General features: G+C 26.3%; 1 protein-coding gene across 1 annotated transcript; it reads right to left on the reverse strand.

Moving 5' to 3' along the window:
- Window positions 1–442: 442 nt before the first annotated feature.
- Window positions 443–4,946, reverse strand: LOC145840951 (uncharacterized). The gene is made up of 3 exons (XM_082948308.1): window positions 4,870–4,946; window positions 1,563–1,645; window positions 443–1,262 (listed from the first exon to the last, which is right to left on the reverse strand). Exons 1-3 carry the CDS (start codon window positions 4,906–4,908, stop codon window positions 566–568), a joined length of 819 nt encoding a protein of 272 aa, XP_082804434.1. The 5' UTR covers window positions 4,909–4,946; the 3' UTR covers window positions 443–565.
- Window positions 4,947–18,276: the final 13,330 nt, after the last annotated feature.

The raw sequence follows: 18,276 nt of genomic DNA on the forward strand, positions 1-18,276 counted from the left end.
TTAAACATAGACAACTGAAAACCAACTTAAGTTTATAGCTTCACAACAGTTTACTTACTTTTTCTTAATTAAAAAACGCAAAAAGCGTAAGTTCTTACACCTTAATATTCATTAACTAAATGATGTTATAAAAAAAGTAGCTTTTAAAGTTAAAATTTAAAATGTAATATATACTTTTGACTTTAGATTAATAAATTTAACTTATTCTAATCAGTATTAATTTTGATTAAAAAAAGTTATACTTTTTTAAACATGAGTTAAACAAAACAGGAAAAGTAATTTTAAAACGTGTTTTTTGAACGATTAATCTTTAAAAATAAATAAATCAATCGGTTCTAAATTTTCACAGTTAAACTTTAGATTTCACACCACTTTGAAAAAGTTAAAACAATTCATTTTATGAATATCTTTTTTGTCTCGTACTTTTTTTATTTTCAAAAAGTTTTCAACTTTAAAATGCTGCGTTTCTTTTGTAAACAAAAACAGTGAACATCTGCAAAAAAAACAAATTTGTTCTAATGCACTATGTTAAAACAAAAAAAAAAAACGGAACGCACATCGGAACTTACAAAGAACTTTTCATTGTCGGCAATTCGCTCATCGACTTCCTCTCATCACAACCCGTCGCGTCATCGACAAAAAATACGTCATCGCGCTTCGAATCAGAGTTCGTGACGTCGTCGTCGACTTGTTTTTCCGAAAACTCGGACCCGCACTTGTACTTTATTTCGGTGATTCCCCTCAGCACCAGCGGGTCCTTGTACACCCTGAATATCCTCGTCGCCGTGTCGATTCGAAACAAGTTGTGGTGGTTCGCGTCGGACCTGAGCTTCGCCGACGTCGGCACCATCAGGCACTTGGAGTTGCAGTTGTTCGCCTGTTGCTCCGACGCCGTCACCTCGATCAACTGCTTGTCCGTCTCGTCTATGCGGATCTCCGGTACAAAAGTAACTTTTCTCTCTTTTGGTTTTGTATAAAGTCTGATGAGCGCCAGTGACCCGATGGCGATTATCAGCAGGGAAATGCTGATGAGGAGCAGCGATACCCAGGTGGGGTGGACGCCGTTCAAAATGAGCAACGTCAGGGCGGTCAGGAGCCAAAAAAATCCCACTATCAGCGTGCATATTCCCGGTCTCGCCTTGGGGGATTTTTCCAGGTACGACCGCACGTCGTACAGGCACTTGGACAGAAAGTTGCGCTGGTACGCCATAGGGGGAGGTCTTGTTTTGGGAGGTCTCGGTTTAGGTGGTAAATGTGGGGGGCTGTAAAAATAATTGTTTTTAATAAAAGATGTTTTGTAAAGTTTCGGTTTTGTGACATTATCTATTTACTTATGAAAAATTATATTAAGTTTTCAAAAAAAGTTCAACACTAAACACTAATTTCTTTAAAGTTTTAACATTTTTTTTTATATTTTCTAATTGAAAGTTTTCATTACATTAGTTTTATATAAATTCACAACAATTTTTTATAACTATCATTTAATTATATCTCATAAATGATGTATATATAATTGTAAAAAGCTATCAGCAAACTAGATAGTTTTGTAGTTTAAAACTTACAAAACTGGATGACCCCTCTTTGGACGAGTAATGTTCTGGACGAGATTGACGCTTCTTTTCTCACTCGTAAAATCGCTCGACATCTTTTTAAATATTTGTACTTTTATACTAAATTTTATCGTATTTAGATGTTTAAAATATGTTCTAAACAAGCTTTTATAATTAATATCTAACAAAATGAAAAAATTCTCCAAATTTTGACGTAAAAATATACATTGAACAGATGTATCAAAAAATTAACTTTAATCAAAATTATATTGTTTTTTTTTATAGTTTTTGATGTAAATAAAAATATTTTATGTAATCCTAAAAAAAAAGAAATCAAACAGTTTAAAAATTATCTTTTATCAAAATTATATTGATATTTTTATAGTTAATAATGTATATTAAAAACTTATGTAATTCTAAAAACTCTTTATACATTTTTTAAAGAATAAATTTAACTATTACATATATATATAGTATAAATAACCGTATCAAAAATTACATATGTATACAAATAAAAGCTTTTTGTTTTTAAACAATTTTAACAAGGTTTTGTTTTGTTTGAAAGTTTTAATAAAAATCAACAATTAAAACTGTATTTTTAAGAAATTTAAATGATAAACTGAACAAATAAAAAAAGTTATATAGTTCAAAAGGCTCTTACTATAAAACTCAATAGAAAAACTCTATTAAAAGATTTGTAATAACATAAAAAGCAAGCAATTGCACATCAAATATTAATGTTTGACAAGCTGATAATGAAATACTGCATCTTTTAAAAAGATTGAGCGCTTTATTGTTCTTTTTTTTACAGTTGTAAAACTACTCCCTTTTATGAAAATTTAAAAGCGATTTGAAATTGTTTTAACTAAATTAGATAAACGTACAAGGAAAAAACAATTAATTGTTATTTTTTTGTTTTGTTTACAAAATAAGTAAACAGTTGTTTGTTGTATAGCTTAATTTTGAAAAAAAAGAGCAATGATAAAGCATAATAAAAGTTTGACATTAAGAAGATGTATATCATTAAAAATTTAAAAGTCATTAATATTTGACCTTTATGGTAAAGACCAACCTTTAAATAACTTAAAAGACAACAAATAATACAAAACTAAGAATAAACCTGATTTATATTTATTTAAACTTGAAAAAAAATTACTAAATGAAAGGTAAGCTATCAAAACAAAAAAAATATATGATAATAATAAAAACGCAAAAAACAACTGGTATTTTATCAAGCTGGTATTACATTTTATATTTATTTCATACAAAAGAAGCAAAGTTTGCTGATTTAAGACTATATAAATTTATCTAGTTTTATATTGTACTTCATTGGTTTTTTAAAGTCATATCATCAAATTAACTGTTTATATCTGTTCTTATTACTTATAGTTCATAAAAAATGTCAAAAGTAATAATTTTTTAATAAAGTTTCGCAGTTTTTTCAAAAATAAAACTGTAAAAAATAAACTCAAACCAAATACGCAATAAACAAAAAAAAAACTTGTTAACAAATTCAATTTCTCTAAAGTCAAACAATCAATTTTTAACAACAACGTAAAAATCTTATCTATAGGTTTTTACGATGATAAAAAATCTGCCAAAAAAGTTTCCATCTATTTCAAAACAAAATCAAAAGAAAAAAAAAGTTTTAAGTCTTATGAAAACTTTTTTAGTTCTATTAAACACTTTATTTTTTATTAACAATCAAGCTACTAAACTGTAAACATATCTTTAATTTTTCTAACAGTCTATACAAATAAACTCAGCAATGAACAATGAAATGACAAACGTGTGAAAACGCGAAACAGAAAGAAATCACTCGAAAAAGAAGGCAGAAAAAAAGTCGAAAAAGTTTTTGTGCGCACACAACTAAACACTTATTTGAAAGATCGATTGTTTACCAGTTTTCTTGTAAGTTGTTATGACGTAACAACATGCAAGTCGTCGTTGACGAAAGGGAATTTTTTTAATTCTGTAATCTCCCATAAATTGCGTTCAACAACGTTTAACGTTACTTATGTTTTTCGGCTAGTTAAAACCGGTAATTGGGTTTGTTTTTGTGTTCTTTGGGTATTACGATGCACGAGAAATGAATACCGATTGAACGAAAGTTTTGTTTTTTTCCCAAATTTTGTTGTCTAACATAATAAAACTTTTGTATAACAATAAAGTATATTTTAAAAACAATGATTAAAGTGATAAATTTAGTATAATTTGTTTACTATTACCTAACAAATTGTTTATAATACAAGCTTATTATTAAAAAAATGTTTATGAAGTGTCTTACGTTACTTTTTCTTGCGCTTAAACACATAAGTTTGTGAAAATAAATAGTGTAAAACCGCTTATAATTCAAGATAAAAAATAAAGTGTTTTATTTATTTTCCTTATAGTTTCTGTTTTTGAGCAATCTGTTTTTTACACACGTTTTCTCTGAAACTGGCCGATACATCAACTCATACTAAACAAAAACTGTGGTTTAATTTCACCAAGAAGTTTATCAAGGTTCGCGGCTGGCGTTAAGGTATTTTTCAGCTTGAATTAAGTACACAAGTTTCAAATTCAAAAGTTATAAAAGTTTTTTCTTTGGAAAAAAAACTTTGGTTGAATTTTGCACGTTTTACATAAAAACTTTTCTCTTGTATAATTGTAACAATTTTTGCTGTTATTACAAAGGTTTAAGAAGAAAATTTATCATAAATTTTAATCAGAAGAAGCATAAAATATTATAGTAATAAAGTATAGATCAACTTAGTAAGATAATCTTGGAAAGAAAACAAAACCAGCTATTAATTTTTGATAAGAAGGAAAAGTTATGTTCAGTTAAATAGAAACAATTTTATTAGAATTTTGGTTAAAAGCGATTCAATTATAACTGTTTAAGTCAGTTTAATTTTAAACATAGTACTATATACAAAGTGTTATTAAGTATAACTACGAATACAAGTCTAGAATCAAGCTTAATTTTAACTAACTAATACAAACAGTCTTACTACAAATTAGCTTAACGTCACATGTAGTTTGTATGTTATATATTTTTGAAGTTTTACATAAAAAAGAGATATAAACTGTTGTTTACATGGTTAAGCTTAAATTTTTGTAAATAGTTATACTAAAGTACTCTAATTAAATATATGAACAAACTAAATATATATATATACATATACGAAAAAATTAAAACTCAAACATAAACTTTTGAATTATACTTACAGTAAAGCATAACAAAAAAAAAAGCCTGCAACCTCAAGCGTATGCTTCTTAGTTAAAAACTAATTAAAAGAAAAAATAAATTATTCGAACTTGACTCGCTTTAACTAACGTGCCGCCCCATTTTCAATCTAACGTCTTGCGATGACATGTCTCGAGTCTTTATTACGTCACAGCGTCTCAAGTCTCTTCTCCGAAATTTCCAACTGAAAATAGTCTGTATGTAAAATCGGCGCTGGTTTTAAATGTTTTTTTTTCTTTAAACGCTCTCCTTTTTTGTTTGTATGTTATTCGTTGTAACTCTCGTGAGTGTTTTATTTATAATACAAGATAGTGTAAATATTTATCAATTTTAAATAAATTTAATTATCTAAATAAAATTTTGAGAAACAAAAAAGCTGAGAAAGCTTTCAATTTAAAATATTTAGTTTAGTTTTTCAGTTTTACTCACTTGAAAAATATAATTTTAAACAACTATTATCGATCTTATGTTTTATAATTTGCAATTAGTTATTCCAAAAAAGTCGCATTCAAATTAAATAAATTGAAACTTTTAATCATTGATTGAAAATGCAAGCAAACTTTCATCTCTACTAGTAAGAAATAAAGGTTAAAGCGGAAAGTGAAGTAAAATTGAGCTTATAATGAGATCATTAAAACGTTATACGACTGTGTTTTTAACAAATATAATCTTTAAAAAAAAAGAAAAAGTCAGTCTATAACTAGAATAAATACAATGTTTACAAACATGTTAATAAACTAGTAAAAATAAAACGAGCTCTATTTAAAGATTGCAACTTTAGATCAGTTTTAAACGATAAAGCAATAAAGTTCATTGTTTTTGTCATACATTTAAATCATTCCAACTGAGATCAATTTAGAAGTAGTTTCAGATTATTTTGCTTTAGTACGGAAACGTTGCTCTGTAATTTTCTATTTAAATCCTTTAATAAGGTTTGATCTGCTTTATTAACGCTTGTATACGAAAAACGGTATATTATTTGTAGAAAAATGTCTATTTAAGTTATTTTTTCAAGTTTTATGATAAGTAATTAGCTATTTGTTATTCTAAACTCAAATCATACTTAACATAGTAAAAACTGATTGAAATAACAGTAATGTTTAAAAAAAATCTTTTGGGGCAATTTTAATCATCAGTATGCAAAAACTAGTAAACGGGTAAATAATAAAGTAAACGTAATATTTAATATAAAAGGGAATTTGTTTTTCTATTTAGATTTTAGGTGGGTTATTATAAAATTAGCTTTAAGAAATCCTGATATAAATATTCCTTACAAAATATATTAGATTTACTAAACACATTATCTTTATGTGTAGTCCTCTACTGTTAATTATTTTACTATCAACTAACTGAACTTTAAATTTTAAGTATCACAAAGTAAACAGATTTAAATTAAAATGACTTTTTATAACTGATTTAAAAGTTTTGTTTTTTTGTGTTTTCATTGGCATCTAACGGATATAATCTAGAGCTTAAACTAAAATAGATTAGTTTTAGATTACTGTAAACTTCTTACCAAAATTGTTTGAAATAATAATACAATTTACTAATACTAAAAAAACAATAAGTTATAAAACAGTACTGCTTAAATCTTTATTAACTTTTTAACGTATTTTTATGTTGGGATTTACTTTTCTATAAAATAGTAATGATAATATAATAGTAATATGAAAGTATTATATATAATAAGATAACTAAAATATACTTAATACTTTGCGATTGCCTTGTAAATTGTTAGCGTACCGTACTACCTACTTTAACGTAAAAAATATCTTTGAAATTGTGTTGTTGTTCAACAGTTTGTACTTATTTCAGCAGTTTCGACAATGCAGTTTAAATAGAACAAAAGAAAGCGGTTCAATTATTGTTGATGTTTCTTCAAATTTTGAACACTCAACAGCAATTGATCAATTTTTTTGATTTCGTTTGAGAAATCTTACTAAAAGCAAAACTGTCAAAACCCTATAAAAGATGGGTTTGTACACTTTTTGTTTACCAATTATTTTTCTGTTGAACGAAAAAATTAGTCTTGATAAGACCTTAAAGCTTTGTTTCGAAGGGTTTTTTTGAAAATTATATACCTTGCACATGAAAATTGCGCAATAATGGTATAATTGCTAATAGAAAAAATATTTTTTAGTTCCTCCAAACATATTTAATTTACAAATAAACGATGTAGAGTTTACAAATCATAAACTTGCTAATTTTAAACAAGCTTTATACCTTAGATTAGATCATTCATAAGCGACGCCAGTGGTTAGTAATGTACAGCTTGTATGCCGCACTTGAGTACATAGATTCTCGTAGGCATGGTCTTTAGTAATGACTCATTGCCACACTTACGCAAAAATTCCTGATGAATAAAGGATTAATGATTGGTAAGTACAGCTTCGTACATTTGAAAATGTTCAAGCAGAAGTTTCGTACTGTCTTTTTCATGACAAAAGTGTACTGTTAACTGAACAGTGTTAGAGTAATAGTTTAATTCCAAAGACCTTAAAATTGCAATATTTTTTCAACATACTAACCCTACTAGTTTAATTATTTTGATTAGATTAGTAAAAAACAAATTTTAGTAAAATCACTACTTTTTTTTTCTTTATAATAAGAGTTTCCTAAAAATTTAATAACTTTAGTTACTTTAAAATTTTTTCGTAATCATTTAAATTAAGTTTTTAACTGATTTACCTATGTTTCTATAATAATTATATATAAAAAAATTGATTGATATATTTCGTATTGGTTTTAGCTTGAAAAGTAATACTTTTAATTAGGAGTGTTGTGTATTAAAGTAAATTAAAACAAAAACCTTTAAAGTCGTTTTTATGGCGATGGACAGTTAACGAAGTAAGTATTTTGTCAGAATAAAGTATAATGATCATTGTTTATGTCTTACCTTGATTAAATTTTAAAACTAGAAAGATTTTTATTAAACAAAACTGCATAAGTTTTAAAAATATGGTCAAAAATGTAGGACAGTATTCATGTTCAATTAGCTTTATCTTATTTCTAATGCTATTTTTCAAACAACCTAACAAGGATTTAAATTTATACGATTATATGTCAGTAATGAAATATTATGTCGACAATATAAGTTTTTATTACGGCACTTATTAAACAGATATGTTTTAAGAATACACAACTAGTAATAAAAGTTGTTATTTTTTGTAAAAAGCTTTAGAACTAGCTGATATTTTACAAAAGAAAGAAATGACAAATGAGTTGTAATACTACTAGTCTTTAAATCTGTTACCAACAGTTTTGATAATTCTAATAATTAATTAGAAAAATTTTCGCCAAATAACAATTTGAATTTGTAATTAAACTGTTTATTAGTAACAAAGTTTAACCGTTTATTTAGTTTTTAAGCTTGCAATTACTTTTTAAAGAAATAGTAAGTTCTAACAGTGCTACATAATAGAAAATACAATTTATGTTTAGAAGTATTGAATTATTTTGCATGCTCATTACTAAATACTTGAGATTTAATTTTTAATAACGTAACAGTTATTTAATAAAAGTTTGTGTTGTACTGATAATTTTATTTTTAAGGTTTGAATTATTTGAAAAATTTTAATGCTGAAACTTTTTTTTTCTAAAATTACTTATTACAATTAAGTTATGTAAGTTAGTATTTAAATTAATTTGAGTAAGAAGCCATTTAATTTTAATAACGTAATAAACAAATATTTTTTAAAAGCTTCTAAGCGAAAACAGATGCTTATCTTTAACATCATAAAACTCTGCTAAAACCGTTTAACATGAGCGTTGGAAAATAATGCCTTGTTTTACACATACTGATATTTGCTGAAGAATTATAGAAAGTTAAAAAAAGGTTTCATTCATGTAAAACAAAAACTGAATATTTAAAACAGTAGAGATCTTTAAAGAAAATTACTAACTAAATTAGACATTAAGCATTGCTTAAATTTATTGTTTGAACTTATCGAGATATAATATGCATTTTATCTTAAATATTGAGGACTGAGGAGGCTTTATAAATAAACTTACATTAAAAATCTTATGTTAGTAAATACACGAATCTATACATTGAGAACCCACGTATGTTTTTCATCCATACATACAAATAAGAAGTACAACTACCGTAACAAGCTTAACTAAAAACATGATTTCTGAAACACTAGTCAAATGACTTTAAACCATTGTTCAATAGATCTAATAGTATTAATGACTAAAAAATAATATTATTAATTTGTTTTAGATGCACCTAATTCATTTGTTACAGTATATTACTTATTAACATGCATTAAAACATCTATTATATTTTATACTTAAAATTATTTTATTAGAAATTTTGATTCATATGATAAAAACAAAGGGATATTTTTATTTTTTAACTATTACTTATAAACGTAACTTTTGAAATAACGCAAAATAAATGTATAAAATTAAAATTAAAGACAATTAGACTTATAGTCTGGCGATTATTAACTTCTAGTTCATTATTTTGCTTATATAATCGAATTTGCATATAGATAATATTTTTTCTGATTTTAACTTTCTTATTGTACAGTTGTATATTATGGTAATGATTTATAAGTTGCTTAATTTGTTTTCAAAACAATTCATCTTAAATTTTGATCATGAAAATGCATAATTGTAGTGGTCATGTTCAACAAAATTAGTAATAGTTTTGTTATTTTTTTTTTAGTAATTGTAAAAGAAAATACTTAACTTTGAACTATGAATAAAACAGATCTAAACGATCTCTCATTTATCAAACAAACTAAAATTCCCTAAAGTTTTTTCGTTAATAAAAAGTTTACTTGTTTTAAAATAGATACACACCAATCAACTTTTAAAGTATAAGTGTAACAACAGTTTTACCTTAACTTTGAAAATGCATCAAGATATGATTATGATAAGAAAAACATCAAACTTTTTAGTGAACGACTTTAAGTAGTTTTTTGCATAACTTTTCTGTTTTAATTATTTCAAACTTTTAAATATTTTTCAATAAAAATAACTTTAAATTACTTGTTTAAACAAAGTTATTGAAACTTAATTATAAACCTTAGTTAAATATAATTATAAGCGTACAAGACAATAAAACAAAATTTGCTTATGCCTACCTGTAAATTAAATAATATAGAATTAACTAACAATTTTTGGAAGTTTATCCAATCCATTGTCTAAACTTTAGACTCTAAAGTTATAATTGATCTGATTTCTAAAACACAAGAGTACTAACTGGTCATAATTTTCTTGATACTAAACAGTATGCATGTTTTCAGAAGAGCTCCTAAAATAAGTTAGGTTATAGTAACGTAAGAATACATATATTTTACACTTTTAAGAGAGAAAGTTTGATTTTGCTTAGCTTTATCATTCAAGACATAAAAATTAATATAACTACTAATAAGTTAAAATTCTAAAATTATGTTCTTTTATATGAACATTAAACATAAAAACTTAATATAATTTTAGAACAGTATGTTGTAAATAACAATTCTTTTTAGCTGATCAAAGTTCTTTTAAATTTTATTACACTGATCATTGGTGAAAGTATTTTTAATTAGTTTGTTTAGCTATGTTTATTAATTTTTCTTCGATTCAAAACTTTACTGTATAAGACGTTTTAATAAATGCAAGTTAAAAAATGTAAGATTATCTTATAATAAAAATTGGAGTGCAGGTGACTTGATCTTGGGTCGCTGTATTTTTATCCCTATATACAACTACTCGACTATATGCTTTACACTCATGATCATATTTTTGAGTTTATAAACTAATTTTTTTCATTAAACAATGTTTTCATTTCCTTTTTTTACAAAACTTAGCTAGGTATAAACATATATGCAAATGTACCTAAACTTAGTTTATTTTGTGGTATTTATCTCTTTAAAACCCTTGTTGGACATCAACGTGAAGGTCTTATTACTTTCACGTCGATTGCCTTAAAATTGAACTCATTTAAAGTTATTTTTAAAAAAATTTCGTTGTTTTGTTAAATCACAAAACTCATTCCTATAAAAACCACTTTAAATTATAATATTCGTTTTGAACTCAATATAGAATCAACCACCGATCACGCCGGGTTTTCATGCCTTAATCAGCATGTTACATCATACAATCATGTCTTGACCAGGTGATGTTATGTAAGAAAAGCGTATAAAAAGAGCCGAGCGAACGAGAAGGCAGATCATTTGGATTTCAACGTTAACAAGAAGCACCACTACGCCAGTTTCAGTCCGAAGCGACAGTCGCCATTTTGAAATTACAACGTCAATCGAAGATCTCAAATCTTATCTCATTACGTCACAATCAGTGATTGTGGCCGCACAAGCACTTCAAATTAATCATTCAAAGCGTTTTCTTGAGTGATTCTAATTTAATTACTTCAACGAGGCGCATAGCTCAAATTGAGGTTTGCGTGTCTTTAATTTTATAACTTATAAATATCGGGGCGTCAAACTCGACTTGAGTTTGTAACGTGCTTTAGAATTATAGCGTATAGCTAAGTTATTTGATAGATAATTCCTAACGAAACCATTGCGAGTGGTATTGTTCTGATTAAGTCTTTGTTCAGCAACCCAACACTCAAAATAGTGTACATTTATTTTGTAAATATTTCTTGTGTAAATTAAAATTTTATTTCGCTTATCGCACGATCACAATTCAACGACCACGACCAAGAGAACGTGCCCAGCCCAACCCTTCGAGGTAAACCATCAACGGAGTCTGAGCAAAACAACCACTCGTCACACCGCAGTGAAACAGAGCAGAAAGCATATTTCTGCTCATTTTCCTAATTTAGCTGAACTTTGCAGTTATTTGTGTGTTACTTGTTTTTTTGTATTTTTTGTTGTAAATAATAAACTGAAACTATAAAAAACTCATTGTATCTAATCTAATTAAATGTCCTCTATTGAAAGAACCTTAAAAAAGGTTCTTAAACCCCCAAGAACTCGATCCAGAACCGAAGTACTATCGCAAACCGAGAATACTTCAGAAGAATGCCCCGGAACTACCGCGAATCTAGCTCCTGTTGAGGCTGCTGAACCTGTTACAGGGTTGGCTTCAGAGGAATCTGGGGACGCCGGTAACACCGGGAGCATTACCCTGTTTGCAAAGTTTCTAATACTCAGAAGCTTCTTATGTAGCTTTATTATAACTTCAGTTTGTCTAAATAAAGTTTGTGTATTTAGTTTAGTAGGTTTTAAATATTTTTCACTTAAAAGTGTAGTATTTAGTACTTGTTTTACTTTTTTCATTTTATTCATAGTTTGCACAGTTTATAGAAGTGAATTATTTTACCTTTAGCAAAAAGGTTTTACTTTTTTTTTTTCAAAATAAGCTTTTAATTGTAATACACCTAGATTTGTTTTCAAAAGATGATTCAAGTCGAAGTGTGCAAATAAAATATTTACGACCGGGTTTCGGTGTAAAATAGTTAACTGTACATAACAGTGTTGGTTATCTATAATCTTATAAGAAAACTTTTTCATGCGTGAAAATCTAAGAAAAAACAAAAAAGTTACACATTCGAAAATTAAAATTTTGTCAGAGTATAATTGGGTAAAATTGGTATTAGTTGTAAAACGAATTTAATTACTATAATGAGTCAAAAAAAAAACTGAACTAAGAGCTTTTTTAAAAAAACTTAAAGATATTTATATCTAAGAATTTATCTAAATTGAATTAAAAACTATCTAAATTTGGAATTTTAAGTCAAGTATCAACAATTATTAACAAAACTCTAAATTACTGAAAATTTCAAAATCAAATTTGTTTTAAGTTAATGTAAAAGTCAAAATTTAAACGGATTTAAGAACTATCTAAAAATAAATCTTAAAATTTATCTATCATTGTTTTTTGACCGACAAAAAATACGCTCAAAAGTTTTGGTCAATGACCTGGTGTACAAAAAACCTTTTGGTTATCGAGTCATACACCAAAACAGTTTAACGTCATACCCAGGACAAGTCGAATTAAGATTTCCAGAACTATCTAAAAATTGTAATTTAAACCAATCAACAAAAACTCAATGAAAAAGTAAAAAACCTATATTTCACTAGTATTATAATCTGATTTAAGTTTTGTCTGCTTTTCAATTTAATAATAAAAAATTGTTTCTGTGTCTGCATGAGTTCATCAGTTCCGTTCTTTTGTTAATGCAATTTGTAGCGGATTCGAGTATTAATAAAGGTTCTTTTAAGCACAATATGCATGTCATTGTTCCTGGTTTAGATTTTTTCCCTTTTGTATTTTAGTTTACTATTTTATTTAACTTGGAGAGGTTGCAATTTTTATGTCACCGAAACCGGATCGTGAATAAAATATTTAATTTGCACACCTGTATAAAGCTTTGAAAAACTTATACTAATGTTATTTTTTGTTAATAATACAGTAAAAAAATTATATTTTTATATAGAAAATACCAAATCACTACCTATCAAAGTTTTTATTAAACAATTGTTAATTCAGCTGACTTTGTTTCTCCTTAAAGGATCTTCAGAGCTTTTTAAGTAAAATTTAACTGAAAAGCTCTGAAGATCCTTTTAGAAGAAACATTGTCAGCTAAAGTAACAGTCGTTGAACAAAAAAAAAAGGATAGTCTAGCTCTTATCTATTGATTTGAGCAGTCTTATTCATACAGTTTTATAACTTATGTAAACACTATCTAAAAATTATCTTTTACTTAGTTTCTTTACAGTAATTTTTAGTTAGTTAATTAAATTTTTTGTTTATTCGTTTGAAAGTTTAAAACTTTAAAAATTTAGAGGTTTTTACATAACAAGACAGTGAGAGGAGAGCATATAAATGAGTTATGGTGTGAACTGTGAAGTGTGAAGTCACTGAAAGTTACTTGTTAAAACTTAGTTTTTCTAAAGGGGTATACCAAATTTTGATTGAAAACAAATTTACCTCACATGACACCATACTACAAAACAACAACAACATACATATATATTTTTATCAAAAGCAGTGACTTTCTTTAAACGGCTACCAGTCTAAATTTCAATTCAATAGAGTAAGGTGCCAAGTTTATAAAAAATAAACTACACAACCAGAATTTTTAAAATAAAAATACTTCCAACATGGAAAAATAAATACTGAACTTAAATTTTCTTTATTTTTTTGTCCTGGACATGACATTAAACTGTATCCTGGTGTATGACTTGATAACCAAAAAGTTTTGGTAATTACCTAGGATGATGTTGCACCAATATTAAACTAAAAATATATTTTATTTGAAGTCATTTTTGACCATATTTTTTTTTGCTAAATATTTGTATTTTATTAATACACAAAAATAAAGTTAAACTTACTCATTATGAACTAATAAAACTTAAATATTAAATCGCTCTTATTTGACAATATAAAAAGATTGTATCAATACAATATGTTATATTGATTACATTATTGTAAAATAAAGTTGATTAAATATTTTAGTTTATCATAAATAAATTCAATCTTATTATGTATTTATATAACTTGTTGAAAATAAAGTATCTTTTTAGATTAAACATATAAAACTTAAACCATTGATATTTAGCATATATTTATGGTCGAAAAAGATATTGAATATAGCATATTTACAGTTTGATTTTGGTGAGACATTATTTCAGGTAATTACCAAAGTTTTTTCGTACACCTGGTCCTCAGACTAAATTTTTGAGTTTTTTTTTTGCTCAATAAACAATTTATTACTCTTTAATTGTCTGATCAAACTTAACGCAGTCCATTGAATATGGCTCGGGAAAAGTTGGATCCATGACGTATTGTCTAATTTTGTGCTGCCTGACAGCTTTTTGGACATCCTTGCTACTCAATTTTAAGACAAACAAAACACAAACAGTTTAAAACATTAACTCTAGTTCTTGTTCGAATAGAATAACTTCACTACACAACCAACAACAACAGATCCAAGACAACCTACGACTGGTTTTGTCCTTATTAGGAAGAAGCTGCTGTTGTCGCAAGAAGCTGCTGTTGAGATCTTATCAAATGTGCCAAGTACAAAGTTCTGAAGCAACTGTTTTTGAGTAAAGTTGATCAATTAGAACAAAAATTTTTGCAAGTTTTTCTGGTTAAAAAAATATACTTCAATAGTAAAAACTCTCAAAAACAATGTTTTAGTTAAATTACTATTTTCCAAGCACTACTGTTTTATTAAACTAAGAACATATTTTGAAAAGCCTAATACATAAAAACTCTTTTTTTATTTCATAAGTTGTTTTTAACTTAATATTGTATTTTGTTGGCTGTATTTCTTGTTTGTCAACCCATGGATTAAGCTATGAATTACATTGTAAAAAGATTTTATTATGATTATTAAAAATCAGTTATAAATTAATTGACCTGGAGTGCAGAACCTTGATGTTGCTGAAGTACATAGTATGTAATTATTGTAACTATTTAGAGCTATTTAATAAGTAAAACAGTAAGAGTATTAAATTTATCAAATAATAGCTTATTGAACTAGACACGCTTATTTAATAAAACAGTGACCAAGTTTTAAAATTAAATTATTTATTGCTAATATTGACCATAAAAGTTACAATTTAAGTCTATATAACCACACAATTTCCCTCAACCAATTGCCGTTTTATTTGTCTTTTATCTTTAAACTTCTCTACAAAGTTAACCACAAAAGTATTGGTGTCTCATTGGGACCTGTTTTCCTTGGCTCAAAAATATAAGTTAGTACTTCTTGACATTTTTTACAAACAAATCATTCTATAAACAAATAAAACTTTTCAGATATGTTTTTAAATGAATTGAGATAATTTTATTTAAGATAATTTGGGTGTAAAAACTCTTAAACTTTATCTTACAACATAGTTCCTTACAAAATTAGAGTTTAAAAAAATAGATCTCAAAGAGACTTAATCTCTAAAATTTCATCAGTATCACTTTTCCCTTTTATAAACAGATAAAGTTTTTTTTTTTAATTAAGCAAGTGAAAATTATATTATTTAGTTTTACCAGATCCTATGAACAATTAACTTTTTATTAGTTATCAAAACAAATTTAATTTATACTTAAAAAAATTAAAAATGTATTCTACGGTCAACACTAACTAACTTTAAGTATTAGGTAATAAGATTAATTAATGTAGCTATCCTGAAGTTTAAATACCAATATAGTTATTAGGGTGGCCACTAAACCTGGATTTCTGGAAAAACCTGGAATTTGAAAAATTAAAAAATACACAGAATAACCTGGATTTTTTAACAAAAATCACTAAAAAAACTAGAATTTTAAACAAATTTTATGTGTTTAGTAGTGAAATTTCGATATTACGTAAAAGTATATCATATAGATAAAAAAAATTTCTCATTATCAATTTTTTTTTACTAAAAAGCGCATTTAAAGTAGTTTTACAGTAGGGGTGGGCAACGTACGGCCCAAGGGCTGTATTAGGCCTGCAAAGTAAAAATGATCGCCCCTAGCCTTTTTAAAAATCCAATTCAGTCTGGCCTGCCAACATCAATATTATAGAATTTGTTCCAGTAAATTTTATATTATTAGTGTGATACTCCAGCCGAGGGTTGTCAAAAATAAATGATTAATACTTATCAAAATTGTTGTATCTTTTAGCTTAAATTGTTACACTTGAGTAACTTTAAGAAAAAATAGAAATATTTATAAAATTAGTAAAAATTCTTCCTATGGTTATAATAATCACAAATTCAAATAAATATTTTAAATAAACTTTAAATGTCAAGTAGAGAAGTTTAGGAATTCAAAGTAGTGATTAATCAGATCTATTAAATTAGTACCGGCTGGATACAAGTTTTTTTTTTTACAAATAAGTTCCCAGCCAGTTTCAAGTAATATTTTCAAATTAGAATCCTGCCGATCTAAAAAGGCATTATCCGGACGGACTCGGATACTATTTCTTCAAAATGCTTTGTCTTAATTTTTAAGTTCATTTTAGACTAGAAATAAACCCAAAAAGTGTACTTTATAAAACCTGGAAGAAATTTCTTAAAAACCAGCGGCCACTCTGAGTTATGCACCAATGTACAGAAAAAAATAAATAATATAGATACATTTTTAAAACAAAATATTTGTAACATTGTTGTGAAAACTAAATGTAAAAAGATAAGTTTCAGAATTGAAATAGATAAAACCACACTAATATCCTATATGCATGTTTATTACTAGTTTTTGATGTTATAAATTTATTTAAATTTTATGTATTACCTCTTTTAATAATTTGAAAAACTTATATAAATCTTAAAATTAATCAAGGCAAGATAAGTTCCATAAAAAAAATTCAAGTTTTAGTTTTATTAGCTGATGAAAAAGTACATGAAAAAAATAATAGTTGTAGAATTTAAGGGCTTAGAGGGGTCCAACTGTTTTTTACAAGCTTATCTTAGCTATTAGACATTTTTAGCTGCTTAACTAAATTCAAAGTAACTTCTGAGATATAAGCAATCAAAGTCAGTAAGCTTAATAGGTTTTTTTATGGAAGGCGCAAACCAAAAAATGAATAGGAAAATAAGTTTTTAATATATTTATAAGTTTCTTATCAAATACTCTAAATTTTCTAATTGTTTATTTTTAATTCATTTATTTTGTGAAGTAAGTGAGATATATGGGTGTAGACTTTTTTTAATGTAAAATACCATAAGTAAAAGCTTTTTACAAACTACTTTTTTAAGAATAAAACATTTTAGATTAGCTTTCAAGGTTTAGGCAGTTTTGTAAAAAGTTTTGAATACATAGGAATTGATGGCTGGTTTTATGTTAAAAATATTTTTAGAATTTTCAAAATCCACTCATAATGAATCTTCTAATGTTTTTGAAATAAAGACCACCAATTTTCATGAAACTATTTTGTTATAGTTTATCCAATGAATGCTAGTTTTTAAAAACATTAAATATAAAAATTTAATGAGAAAATCAACCAAAAAAGCATTCTCTATTTTGTAATTAAGGCCTTTTAATTGAAAATACTTAGATAAAAAATTTAATACACATAAAAACTGAATGTTTAAAGTAGATTGGTTTTAAACTTGAAGATGAGATATCTTTATGTAATAATAGGGTTGCCACAAAACCTGAAATCCTGAATAAAATTGGAATTTGACAATTTTGGCTAAAAAACTCTTGAATTTATAACAAAAACTACTAAAAAACCTGGACTTTTAAACAACTTTTACAGGTTAAGTAGTAAAAATATGATTTCACATGAAAAATCTATCACATTTTTTGTCAACATCAAAAATTAAAAAACACATTTAAAGTAGCTCGACAGTATATTCTCAAAATTAATATACTATAAAACACCGTTTTTTACCTTAAACTTAACTTTAAACTAAAAATAGAATGAAAAAGTGTACTTTCAATAACCTGGAAGAAATTCAGAAATCCTGGAGTAAATTCTCAATAACCAATAGCAACCCTGAAATAATCTTTTTTCACTTTTATAGGTTGTGTACATCCTATTATAAAACAATTGGGCTTATCGATTTTGACATTTTGTATCTCGAAAATATAGTTTTGTGTACCTCTGAA

The sequence above is a fragment of the Thalia democratica genome, chromosome 7 (genome assembly GCF_965202585.1).
Source record: "Thalia democratica chromosome 7, ktThaDemo2.hap1.1, whole genome shotgun sequence".
NCBI lineage: Eukaryota > Metazoa > Chordata > Thaliacea > Salpida > Salpidae > Thalia > Thalia democratica.

Coding starts and splice junctions, on each gene's coding strand:
- LOC145840951 (XM_082948308.1), bottom strand. CDS start 4,908: ATGTCATCGCAAGACGTTAGATTGAAAATGGGGCGGCAC. Junction 1,646..4,869: donor GATTGAAAATGGGGCGGCAC/GTTAGTTAAAGC, acceptor ATATTTAAAAAG/ATGTCGAGCGATTTTACGAG. Junction 1,263..1,562: donor AAGAGGGGTCATCCAGTTTT/GTAAGTTTTAAA, acceptor TTATTTTTACAG/CCCCCCACATTTACCACCTA.